At 38.3% G+C, this 13,963-nt stretch overlaps 1 protein-coding gene across 3 annotated transcripts in view; it reads right to left on the reverse strand.

The window, feature by feature from the left end:
• Nucleotides 1-13,776, reverse strand: part of LOC124174604 (UDP-N-acetylglucosamine--peptide N-acetylglucosaminyltransferase 110 kDa subunit) — a 38,188-nt gene extending 24,412 nt beyond the window's left edge. Inside the window, exons 1-5 of one of the 3 annotated variants that reach the window (XM_046553855.1) lie at nt 13,124-13,776; nt 9,359-9,509; nt 8,952-9,195; nt 8,654-8,722; nt 3,895-4,091 (exon numbers count right to left, since the gene is read on the reverse strand). In XM_046553855.1, the coding sequence (XP_046409811.1) occupies nt 3,895-4,091; nt 8,654-8,722; nt 8,952-9,195; nt 9,359-9,509; nt 13,124-13,217 (755 nt within the window). In that variant the 5' untranslated portion in view covers nt 13,218-13,776. Of the gene's footprint in view, nt 1-3,894; nt 4,092-8,653; nt 8,723-8,951; nt 9,196-9,358; nt 9,510-10,158; nt 10,614-13,123 lie in introns of those variants that run through there. The other 2 variants (XM_046553854.1, XM_046553853.1) reach the window with 2 other exon arrangements.
• Between the last annotated feature and the right edge of the window lie 187 nt (nt 13,777-13,963).

The raw sequence follows: 13,963 nt of genomic DNA on the forward strand, positions 1-13,963 counted from the left end.
TTTTCCAGATGAAGAGATTTTTCGTACTGATCCAATAACCGGATACAAGTATTCCCAGCTATTGAATAAGAGACCGAGGGTTGCAGAATTGAATCAAAGCGGGTTCATCCGATTCGAACAGAAGATAAGAGCTTTTTTCGTTCTGTATCTTCGGTACCCTGTGCCTAAACGAAGTCTGAGATGGATATCCTCCATGGAACTTTAGCGCGATTTTATTACCCATATACCTAACTTGAGGCTTATGTAATCAAAAGTTTAACGCTCTGCATTGAGATGAAAAAAAAAAAGTTTACGTTGATATATACAGAGACCATAAACCCAAATGACCATGTATTATACATGACGTAAGGGTCGGTCCCTGGTAGGCAAAGAGAGCGATATAATCGCGGTTGTTGAATAGGCAAGTATAGAAGAAGGACATTCAATTACGTACAGGGTGAGAGACCATCCCCAAGCCGCAACTCTCGGACCGCTCAATCTCATCCTCGTAGAAACCTCGAGTGCTTTGCCAATAAGTCCTTAGACTCCAGAGACCAAACAGTCGATCGAGAAACCGTCCCCTCGAGGAAACACGGTTCAACCCTTAACGTGCAATCCATTTCATGTAGACCACTTGTCTGCTATATGTCTTACAATCGCTTTGTGGATGTAAAAGGCAAACGGTATTATACTGAGGTAGTTTGTTACCTAGGGTACCTATTGTTACAGATTTAGTGGCGGTTCCCAAATTAAGATAGCAAAGATAAAAAGAAACACAGTGTGTGTGTGTGTGTGTATTTCTCGCGGTAAATAACCATTTTATTGGAGACCAGACAGAGAAGCGACCAGAATCGCTTAAAGATGAACGGCCTCGATTGTTTCAATTAAAAGTTGGAAGGAAAAACGGAACATTTTAAGTAAAATATCGCCAGCAATATCATTTGTGACTATCACTATGTTCACGCGAATCATTAAACAGACCTACTATGAGAGAGAAATGAATCCGAAGAAATTTGATCGAGACAATCTAAGATGTCGAAAATTTGAGAAAAGGTTCTAAATGTAATGGAAAACGTGAAAATGTTTAAGCTCTGGGATTTTTATCCGATTCTAAAGTTCTTTGACTAACTTCACTCATTGAACAGATGCCAAAAAATTTTCTAAAAAAATATTCTGCAATCTCGTGTTCTCTAATTTTCGATTCAGACGATGAGATCCATTCGTCATAGAGTATAAAGTACTATCTCATCAGATGTTGGATGTGCTTTTTTCCCCTCAACTCAATCAGACGGCGTTCGTAGTCTTCAAATCGATCGATTGACTGGTCGGATATCATAATAATCAACCTGACAAGTGCGAGACGTATCCTGAAAACGACCCGAGGCCGAAAAATGAAGAGCAAGAGAAGAAAAAAAAAAGAAAGAAGCAAAAGAATTGTCCGGAATTTATTTTCTCGATAAAGTTCATTCGACGTGGGTATCATCATCGTCGTGAATAATATATACCACGGAGCTTTCATTCGTATGAAAATAAGAAAATATATTCTATGAATTACATATCACCCGACTCAGTTCTCAACTTTGTCTAACCGTCTCGAGTCACGTGATATACATCGTATTTGTCCTTTTCTCTTTTCGCATGCGTCACGCATGTGTAGCTTTACTTCAACTTCGCGAAATACCTCTATGCATATAATACATAGTCGTACATACATGGATACATGTATAAAGAGTGAACTTCGAGATGACGCAAGCATTCTTCAGAGTCAAGTATTAGCAAGGTTATTATTGTAGTGATTCGTATTTCGGAAAATCCGTTATTTCGTATTTTTCGGAATCTCTGAAACGCAGTAAATTACAACAAGGCAAAAGTAATTCACATTTTCAAAATTTAGCCACTTCAGTCGCGACAAAATTGCAAAATAGTGATTTTATTACCCCAATATTTGGTAACGCTAGTTCGTTACTAATTTCAGTCCCATGCGCTTCAGGGGGACAAAACTCACGGTCCAAAAGTGATAAAAATCGACTTTATAGAATAAGGAATGTTTCCTTCTGCACGAAGTGAAGACGGTAAATAGAAGAAAGAAGGAGGATAAGGTTGCTTTTAAGTAACAAAATTGCTGCGTTTGAATCGTGTACCTCTTCAAGAGTGTAAATAGATGAACAACCAGTCGTTACAATCGCCTTTTTGCCCCCAAGAGGCTGAAGTTAGTAACATTAGCGTAACGAAACATTGAGGGGAAAAAAAATCACTATTTTGCAATTTTCTAGTGACTTTGACGTGGCTAAATTTTTAAAATATGACAAACTTTTGCCTTATTATAATTTACTGCGTTTCAGAGATTCCTAAAATTACGAAATCACGGATTTTCGTAATTTAAATAACGTTACCAAATTCGTCCTCATTTTTTCCCTCTCTTTTTTCTTTCCGTAAAAATTTTCCAACTAACCGACTAAAATAACGCTTCAATCACCGCATTTTACTGTCGTTAATTCTTCTTCCCTGAATACTACTTTCAGTTTTTCATGAGGCAATATCCGACTCTTCATTGACCAATGATCGCTATTCCACGCTGACATTTACAGAGGTTCGATATCGTTCTCCGTCACGAATGGGGGCGATAGTCATATGTACGTACATTGTCTTTCACGTTTATTCGCACCATCCCCTTTATCGGAATAATAAAATTCTTTCGATTCCTATTTCTGGTGTATTTTTCCGTCTTATACGTCGAAACTTATCCGGCTTCGCGCCGCCTACAGTCACCTAAATAATTCATCAGGCAATCTCTCGCCTTTCTTTTACAGCACTTCGAAATTAAATTAATAACTTATCTACATTATGTTCTCGAGGAGAATATTAAACAAGAAAAAAGTTATCACAATATCGGGGTATAATTACAATTATAAGTATATAAACCGGAGAGAGAAAGTTATTCATCGATTTAGAAAATGAAGAGTAGGTACATTTTGTACACACATACATGCACACAGGATTGGACAACGTCTAAGAAGAGAATTAAAAGCAGCCAGAGAAATGCGTCATTTTTTTTAATGAAAAAAAGCGTCGTTGTTTAAAAATAAATCTTTAAATCACCACATCTGCGAGTTATTGTTAGTATTTTTCCCGCAGTGCCTGCAGGCCGTAAATGCGATTAGAGATTAGCTTGATTTAGTGAGTAGTAGCAGCAGAGGTAAAGTAATAAAATCCTGAAACGTAGGGTTTACTTTGCGTTATTATATTCAGACCGCGTACGAAACTAAGGAGAACGAACGCGGTGTTATAAAACTGTAAAATAAAATATCTCGAGGGCGTTTTTGTCGAGGATTACAAGGAAATTTAGCAAGCTAGGGACTTCGTGCCTTGAAGTTCTAAAAAAAAAAATTATTCCTCGCACGATACGACCGTGCTTTTTTTTTTCTTTCTTCCTTTCTTCCGTTCACTTTATAAGATCTAAAACCGCTCACGTTCCTCCCATCTTTCAATTTTCATTCTATTTTTTTTTTTGTTTTTTTTTTTCCGTCACATCCGCTCGCCTTTTTATATTCTCTCTGCGACAAAACACATCCACAACTTTTCTACCTTCTTCTTCATTGTGGATTCCGCTACCGTATTCTAGACTCCGATTTAATAATAAAACGTGTTGAAAATTAGATAGATAGAGAGCTGTGAATTTCCACATAAAGAATGAGAAGAGATGAATTGAAAATTCTTTCAGTATACATAATATTTCATTCCATCGCGGAAAGTTGCTAATCAACTACACGTACACAATCCACGCGCTTCACAATCCCAATTTAAAAAATATTGCTGGTTTTGCGTTACTTGTCAATTACGCAGACAACAATAAAGTTGAGAGTACGTTAGTTGTTGGATAAATGTATAACAAAGTTAAAAACTTCATCGTCTTACCTGTCGAATATTCTTGCCTCCTTCAATACGTTGCCAAGATTGATGTAAGCGTCCAAAAAATTAGGATCCAAAGCGACAGCCTTCTCGAAGTGATGTATTGCCAGCCATATTTCACCCTGAGCATTAAAGACGCAGCCAAGATTGCTCCAAGCCACAGCGAAATCAGGTCTGGTTTCGATGGCCTTCAGGTAGCAAGCCTAGAGATGAAAAAAAGAAAAAGGGGAAAATATATTAGTAAATAATATTCGCGATTCAGTTATTGATGCGCCGCGCCATTTGCCCAACCTCTCTCTTTTTCTCTTTCTCGCTTGCTTTCTTACTTTCTCGCTTGCTATCTTTCTTTCTTTCTCTTTTCCCCCGCGCACAGCTGCTTCCCAAGTATCGAACTCGCCAAAATTATCGTACAGAGTAATAACTCTCGATAACAATTCGAATGACAGAAAGTAAAAAAGTCGAGCTAAATCCTTACACCATACAACCACTGCGCACCGCTTTATCATTATTTACATCATTATACATAACAGGGGCTGCAGTAATCCGGATTCAATTATTGTGTTGTGGCTCTATGATTTTTTAGATCCGCTCGACTCATTTTTAGCTGTAAGTTTTTCACCGCCCGATAGTGAATGCTTATTTTACAACAAGAAACTGGAACTCTGAGATAACGCGACAATTGTTAGAAGAGAAAAAGTGAATCTCGTTTAATTGAGATTAAACAAATTTTTCCAAAAGATATATAGACACACACACGAAGAATAGAAACAACGATAGGATAAAGTATGAGATAATATAGTGAGGAAAAATTGATGTTGAAAAATCGATGATTTTTGGCGAGCACAAGACAATGTCGAGAAGCTTGTAAAATATATTTAAAAAAAAGAAACAAACAAAATTTGGAAAAAAAAAAGAAAGAAAATAATCCATAAATCGCAATGATGAAACACAGTATTTCACATGTTTTGTGTACGATCAACTCTACAATCCAAGTATGTGGCATCGTTGTCACACTCGGTGTTACGTGCTTAGAACTTTACTTAAGTACGGATAAGAAGTGAGAAGTTATATTTGGTTAATTAGTTAAACCTGTCTGTAGTAGCGATATCGATTAAATAATACGTGACATATAAATTCCAAGTTGCGCTACGCGAGTGTGACGATAAAATAAGAACCGTTCATTGTTTACAGTTTCGAGTTGTGAGTCTACACAGGTTTAGACCATACCTAAAACAGAAATACGTATGGTTAGAAATAGTCTGCGATTCTCTGATGAGGCGATAATTGTTGCGATGCGCGCAACAAGTATGGTGAAAAAAATATCACATTTGTATTTTTCTCACAGCGACAAGCTTCTTTCAGAGAATACGAGATATCTCCTTTCGTATAGTAATATATGTATAAATATATTTCCATTATTTCATCACCAGAAACAATATCTACAGAATATTAGTGAAAGGTATACGTAAACAAACAACGCGCTTGAAGCGTCATATAAACGTGGTGCTAAAGATTCTCCGGAATGCGTCCGGCGGAATAGTTGGCACCAATATACTAATCATTTGATTTTTTTTATCATCTATCTGTGTTGCATTCAATACAATGGAGAAAAAACTGGCGCTACGAACAGTGAATTTTACATTATACTTCATTTCATTCTATAGATTTTACGTTGCGACTGATTTTATCGGCTTTTCAGAGATTCGATAAAAATCTTCATGTGATACAAAATTTTGAATCTATCAATCACCAGACAAAAAATTGTAATCGTCGGACTGTTGATTACAAGTCAGCCAACGCTTTGACATTGTTCGTTTAGTAGTAACGACAACTTGAAAACAGATAGAAGAGAAAAATGACAGTTACTTGCTAGAGAATTTGATAGAATCACAAGTTTGGAAGAAAAAATCAAACTCTCAGTCCTTTTATATCAATTAAAATATCCACTTTTCCCGCCAAAAAATAACATCATTCGATAAAATACAATGACGCTCCATTCAAAAAGCATGAGTATGAGTCGCGCACGCAGAGAGGTGTGGGCAGCGTTAAAAACATTATAATTCCGTGCCTATGAAATAAATTTTTTAAAAACAGGATTTTCAGTTGGCTCGGTCTCTAAACAGGCAAGGCTTCCTGAACTGTGGACGTTTATGCGAAACGGAACGAGACGAGACAAAGCAGCCGACATCCAAGTCTTACAAGTATTCAATACATTTCCATTTCACTTGATAATCAAGTGTTTGCTCATTCGTTTTAACTGCGGAGAATTCGATATTCAATTCAATTTCAGTGCTTTTTCTTGACAAAGATTAATCTCTTGCCACCAAAGTTTGACGGTTGCAATAAAAGTAAGCAATTGTAATTAACAAAGTTTTTTCAGACAGTTACGACGAGCGCGGAAAGATATTGGATACTTTTTCGACTTGAGGATCAAGCTTTTGTCGATGGAAAGTATTGGGATGGGATAGAGACCGGCCGCGGGAGCTACTTTACCTTCAGAGTACCCTTCGGTAGGTTGATGGTAGGTATGGGTCGAAATCTCTCATAATAAACATAGACTGAGAGTGTGTTACTGAATAACCAGATTCAGATTTTCACCCTTTGACGAAGTAACCAGCACGGATACCGACCATTTGCATAGCGCCGATCTCCCCTCCTAGAGCTGTTCATTCCATCCACAACAACAAGACAGCTGCGTTAATCTCTTTTCACTACTATATTACCTCAACTTTTTTTTTAGTTGCTCATAATTTAAGTTTTGCTTTTGTGTTTTCAAATTTTTAATTTATTTTTTTTCACAATAATCAGCGAACAAAGAGGAATCTCAATTAATACTCTACTTTGATATTATTATTTACACAAATTCTTGAGAAAAAAAAAGAAGGTAAATAAAGATTTTAAATTGGCAACTGTGACGAAGAAAAACTATTGTAGTTATTTATTTCATCAAGTCGAACTTATTGTCATTATTTTTTCTGATCGGAATATGTAATTGTAAGGTCACTAAGTATGATAAATTAGATAAAATAAACTTGAATGCTAGACTCGGAATTTAAATTTTAGGATATCGGTTCGACTGCTGAGCTGTCAAAATATTTTCTTTTAAAATCAAATTACTAGGCAATTTTTTTCAAATTCTAGCTCAATAAGTTGACGAAAAAAAAAAAAATCTATCTTTCTGACTTGTTTTAAAAGGTGGCTGATGGAGATGGAAGTTGGAATAATGAGATGCTAGTGAGTTCTTGGGAATGGCGATAATAGTTGCAGAAAACTTCCCTCATTGCCGATATGCTCTGAATTGAAATTTTATGCTCAAAAGGTAAGTCTGACATATTCATAGAATAACTTACTCAGCTTTGTTTAGCCATCTATCAAGATACAACGTTTAATGTTAATTTTACGCAGTTTGAAGCATACTTTCTATTCAGTTCACAGATTTATCGAAGATCGCAAGCACCGCGCCGCAGCAGATTCGTTGACTAGGTCAGCCATTACTTGCGTCACATTTTCACCCTTTTACTAACAGGTTATATTTGTTAGATATACAATTGTTCTTCACCGATAAAAACAATTTTGCATTAAGTGATTGAAAAATAAATTAAGCTAGAAATTCAGCAGAGTATGAAATTGTGACACAGTAATGGCTGTCGAAAAATCCTGTCAAGTAACCTCGCGCCAATACAAACAGTTGAAATCAACCGTTGTATGGATGTAAGAAAGCGCTGTACAAAAAAAAAAAAAAGAAAAAAACAGAAATTGTAGGAACAAACAATCAGGACAAACTTACATACTACACGCGCGCTGCTGATCCTGTTTCATGCTACACATCGATTTGACTATTTTCAGATAGGAAATTACTTTACACATTGTGACAACTTGCATGTGGCAAGTGTTTAGGAAAAAAAAAAAATCTTTTAGTGGCATGATGAATATTGTCAGGATCAACAAAGAGGTATTTGAAATCAATTGTTGTAGCACCATTTAGAATGATCGTAATTAATGGCGTTGCATCAATTCGCGCATTGTTGACGTTGTTTCCGCGCCTCCTCCAACAACTTCACAAACCTAAACCCATTAACCATGTCTGACACAAATTTTACCACCGCCTTTTTCGGGACTTGCAAGTTTGAAACATTTGTTGAATATAATGAAAAATTGAAAAAAAGTTTTTGCCAACGAACAGGCGTCAAACATGGTAAACCCAAAATTCCCAAAAGCAAGAGTACACAACAATATTTCGTCTGCAATCAAAACGTTAAATGCTGAAACAAGAGAATGGAAAATGTAAACATGTTTTTATTTTGATGGCAGATCGCGCGCCGCGCAGCAGCTTTTCTTTATAATATCGTTATTGTGGCAAAGAAAGACAGCTTTCTGCATGAGCTAAATATACACAAACATTCGCTCTACACATTCCTCAGAACTACACTAACCAGGAGACACGAGACACCTATATGCCTTTGTACGAGTTTGAAGTTCCGAAAATTAAAAACACGCGTTAATGTCTATATTTAACAGCTTCTAAGTTTATAGGAATCTTACTCCGAAGTAACAAATAGAAAATGCCTGCTTCTGCTAGCTGGAAAACGGTTTCAACAACGCATTTTAAACTCACGAGAATTAATTATTCGTAGCAATACTTTGATCATCGTAAAACGACTTCAAGTGTAGTTTTACGCACTATTCAACAGTGGTACAAAAACATATAGGATGTAGCGTGTAGGATTAGTGTCTAAACTTACACAGGGTTTGAACGTCAACTTACCTTGGCCTCATCAAGCCTTGCTAATGCTTTCAAAAGATTACCAAGATCGCTGCGCACACAGTAGAGATCCTGTAACAAATTGCATACCATGTGTTAGACAAAACTGGCCTCGAATACCGTAAGATTTATATTATTAACAAATTTCTTTTCAATGTATTCGAACACAGCAGCAGGTATTCAAGTTCTCTTTCTTCAATCATACAAGAATGACTTATTGAGTCGTAAAAAACTTTCAGTTAATTCGAGCACAACAAATCACAGAAAAAACATTCAAATTAATCAACGATAATCCACTTACGGGATTGTATTGCAGAGCGGTAACGTAGGCCTGGACTGCTTGTTCCATATCACCGGCAGCGACCAATGCAGCTGCGAGATTGATGTACCCATCGATGAAGTCGGGCTTGAGCCTGACAGCATGACGATAATTTTCCAAAGCCTCTTGTAGCTGGCCACGCTCTTTGAAAACGTTACCCAAGTTGCTGTACGCCTCCGCGAGTAACGGATTTTGCTTTATAGCCAGTGAGCTGAAGTGTGCAGACCTTAAAAGAAAAGGTCTCAGGTTAATAAAAAAAAAAAAAAACGCATTCACAAGTCGGCCGTCAACAATGAATATACAATTCTCTTTGGATATGAATTCTAATTTCCTTCAACTACACCGAGTAGTATAATATTTCCCAAAATATTTATTTGCATAAAACATACTTATCGAGCCTTCGACATTGGAAGTGAATAGAAGACAGGAGAAGAAGAACGCCAGTGTTGTTGGTCTCTTGCCTCCATAACTGCATGCAATGTCTTTCCGCATTTTCGTAATCTCCTGCCTGGTACTCTCTATGCGCCAATTCCAACAACCCTGTAATGAGAAAAGAGAACGCATGAATATGAATTGACCAGAATAAAAGTCGACGAAATTTCATTGTAGTTCCGAATACTATAGTCGCTAACTTTTTAGTAAGTTATCTAAAAACTTTTGCAAATCTTTCATCAAACGTAGGAAGAAAAAGTTCCACTGTATTTCTTGGCAGAGAAAATATTTTCGAGTAATTTAAAAATTATTCTTAAACCCCTGAGCAGGATAATCTTAGAACGGAAATATCTGGCCAGAAACGATTCGTTAGGTTCACTTGGAGAGAGGTTACAATTTCATCTTTTTTTTTTTTCTCTGCTACAAGGAATCGGAGCGTGAATAATTTCCACCGAGACAAACTGTTACTTGAAATCTGAGTTCATTTAATCGCATCTACACATGTTTTTATTCAAAATTTTAATCAACTGTGAGGTGACCGGAAAAGTGAAAGAAAAGAGGGTACAGGATAAAATTTGTGGAATAAATCTCCATCGATAAAATTGATGAAAAGTAAGAATTTCTATAACCAGTACTGTAAATATTATCGGACATTGAAAGGTGATGTCGAATCTATAGCGACTACAAAAAAAAAGAGGCAGTTTGAAAGCGACGGATATAAGGATGAGAAAAAAAAACGAGGAAATGGAATACGAACAATACGAATCTAGGGTGAGGTTAACAATCGTTTGTTCGTCAGCGACGGCAAGAACCTCCTTGCCTTGTGCGTCCTGCGTAACGACCAACATGTTCTGGCCGTTTTGAAGAGTGTGAATACTTTGTAGAGTACCGCTATCGGGGTTAATCACAAGGCTGTTAACGGCCGTAACACCCTTCGGATCGTTGTTTACGTTGCCGCGATTTTGCACCTGGCTGCTCATCATATTTAACCGCGCTCGAGGATGATTCTCTTTATCTACTTAATCAGTTTTATTAATTATCTTTTTATCAAAAATCCGGCACGCGAGAAAAACGAGCGAGAAACAACGAAGACGCGCGACGTGAAACACACCGTGAAACAAGTTCGACGTCAATCTCGGGATAACTTCACACCGCGTATTTAATTCCGGACTCGACGTTCTCCGTCTGTAAGCCGCTTGATGCTAGCTGGCCTCTGTGCGATGGGGGCCAAAGCCCAAAGTAGGGGTGAGCAAGGTGATGGGATTGGAAGGAGGGGAGGACGGAGGAAACAGGGCCGAACCTACACGTCGAGGCGGTTGGTGTTCGCCGGCAAACGCAGAAAGCAAATGAAAATTAAATCTCCTTGCCGATAACGAGTACTCGTAATGATGATCCGAAGATTTTATTTTCTCTTACAAAGAGACGTTAGAGGTACGTACATTCGTACAAACTTGATAAGATCTTGTTAGCAAAGCATGAAAAGAAAAAAAACAAGTAGGATGTACCTACATCTCTTACCGAAATCCCCCTGCATTTCGGCAATTGATAGTACGTCATTTGTCTCGTCGTTCACCCGTAAAATTCATCGTATTGAAGTTAGTAACGTTATCGAAACGCGATTTGTGACGAGGAAAAACCGTTATTTCGAAATTTTGGAATTGTTTGAAATTCAGTAAACCGCAATAAAATGAAATGAACTCATATTTTTCAATCCTGGTTCCTTAAAAATCATTGTAGAAATAAGAAAATAGTGATTTTTTTCTCAACGTTTCGTTACGATAACTTTACTAACTTCAACCTCGTTAAAATTACTGTTCCATTGCTGTTCCTACGTAACGTATACAGACTTCGGGCGAACAACGATTATGCAATTTCGTGTAAGACGCGTTGCAAGTACGTAATATAAATTTCCAACAAAAAGCGTTCTGACCTATGGTGCTCGAAATCATGATACTTTGCTGGCGGTGAGGGGAAGAGGGGTTAACCCGACGAAAGGACGAGGGGACCCTACCCCCCTTTCGCCGCGCTGCCGGGGCCGGTGAGCAGATGGCATAGTCGGTGGAGTACGCAGTGGAATATTCCATCGGTTTTGACAGTGGCGACGGGCTGCGAGCAGCCAACCGTTTCGCTCGGTCGCACGGCTAGGAAGGGAGGGAGAAGTTTCACTGGCGAGGGGAATAGCGGAAAAAAACCAAGAAACTAAAATAAAAAGACGAAAAAAGAAAACATCAACTTGCGACAAGGAACAAAGAGATTTCCGATCAAGGAAACTGCTAACGATAAGAATTAACAAATGAATGTTAGGTATTTCGGAAGGATTTACATTTGGGATGTTCTTACAGCGAAGAAATACAAAACTTGGAATTGCGTTGATTGTAAATATCTACGATTAGGTACTATTTTTATTCGTGAAATTCAAGTAATAGTATCATTTTTATTGATATTGTTCATTTTGAACGAGAATTAAGTTTCTCGTCGTGCGAAGACTCGTGTACCTATCTATAGATTTTCGACTGACCACGCGTTGTGGTTTTTTTTATATCTTTGTCCCTCCGATTATTAGCGAGATTTTAACTAACGACGGATAGCGACGGGTCAACAAACCTCGTGCTGAATTTATACCATCTCTCGTACGAGCATCATGCCGATAAGCCGCAATGACGTTACTCTATGTCAATATCGTGAGCAGCAGGTGACAGATAACCATACGTATCAATGACCATATTGCGGGTCCTAGAAAAGCATTTTTGTTTTAACGATTATCGATTTTTGCGTGCCGCCACACGTGTCCAAACCTGCAATGCCGCAGGCAAATTTTTTTGCAGTTTTAACGCAAGTTTCGCAAGCGTGAATAGGCCTCTAGAAAATTTTATCTGAACGTTCGAACAACTCAATTGCGCAACTCGGATATTTCCAAGTTCAATATTACGACCTCGCGTGGTTATCGCGCAGCGGAGCGAAGCTCGGACGATGAAGATGCGATTTATTCCCGCGGAGTTGCAAATACAAAATGATTTCCAAATGTGAGAACATGGTATGACAAATGGAAACAAGACAGATGGGTACATGTTGGATATTCTACGGGACGGGTACAGCTCACGGCTGACTGCGTGATCGGCTTACGAAAAACTGAACCAGTCGATTACTCCTCGCGTTGCGGCAACCACGTGGTGGGAATGTAAGGAGTAAAATAAAGAACAGGAAAAACGATTGATGAAAGGCTAGGTGCAGAGTCTTTTCTCCCTCATACGAAATCTATAAAACTGCGCAGGTTTAGTTCGTGCAAATAATTACACACAGAAGTAACAGCAAAATTATAACAAGGAGTAAGAGGAGGCCATTTTGGATTCGATATAATCATAACTCGTCTACTTGTATATCTATATATATTTAGTAAACTGGTGGAAAACTTTTACCTATCCCGAAATAGCCGAGAAATTATATCGTCAGAGTCACGTGGGCTCGAGTAATAGACAGGAATTCTTAAATTATTCCTACATTCACGTAAATTGGTAAATCGAAAGAACACCTCGGAGCCATTTTGACCCAACAATATGCCCCGAAAAAATTTCCGTGACTGTCTTTTGTTGTCATGTCTTCCCTATTTGTTTTTCGTTTTAGGTACGGAATTTAGACACTGAGTTTCCTGACCCAACGTCGAAGGGAATTTGGAGCACCGAGGCAGCAGAACCTTCATCGAAAAAAAGAGTAGTTCGACTCACCGACTGTTGACAACTGCTGAATTTCATTCATTTTAAGTATGACATTTGTTCCGGCAATTTGCTGGTGTCCTTGCTGTTGCTGCTGGGCTTGCATCGGAACTCGTGACGGTGAAAATTTCCTTTATCCCGTAAATCGCGGGAAAAAATACAATCCAGGTCCGTCGTTTAGCCTTGATGCTGATACTTCGTGGGCTGAATCTTCGTCCGCAAGGTCGCGTCACGATTAAACTTTATCCACAGACGTACTCGACGTACGCAGCAACTTCGCTAACAGGCCAATTGATAAAAGAAAACAATATCTATCGCGATATATGACCTCATCAGCCAGAACAAGAACGCGATCGTTGTACGGCGGCCATTTTGAATTCAGTCGAGACACCGGGTTACAAATTTTTAAAAACTATCACTTTCACGGATTCTCGTTCGTGTCCGAGCTCGTTAATTACTAATTTTCACTTTAAGCTACTCAGAGTCAACAAAAGCAAGTCTGTAATCGTTTTAAACCTGATTATAAGCACTGCAGTACGCCTGGGTTTGAGACTTTAGTGACGAGCTAACGACACGTGACGTCAGTATCGACAAGCATGGAGTCAGGTCAACTTCCGGCGGTGAATAGAAGGCTCGTATCTAACAGCTCGGGGGCCCGTGGCTTAGTTATCTTCCGACTATTATTAGGTTTGCAAAATGTTTTGAAATCCAATTTGTGGGCGTGGTCTAGCAATGACATGCAAGAACGATATGATGGCTCGATGTTTCGGGTGAATTATTTAGGAATATGAGAAGACTTCGTGCAGGGTGTTGGACTTGTATTCTGTTACATTGATTGGTGACTCGGAAACA

Source organism: Neodiprion fabricii, chromosome 2 (assembly GCF_021155785.1).
Source record: "Neodiprion fabricii isolate iyNeoFabr1 chromosome 2, iyNeoFabr1.1, whole genome shotgun sequence".
In the NCBI taxonomy this organism is placed as follows: Eukaryota; Metazoa; Arthropoda; class Insecta; order Hymenoptera; family Diprionidae; genus Neodiprion; species Neodiprion fabricii.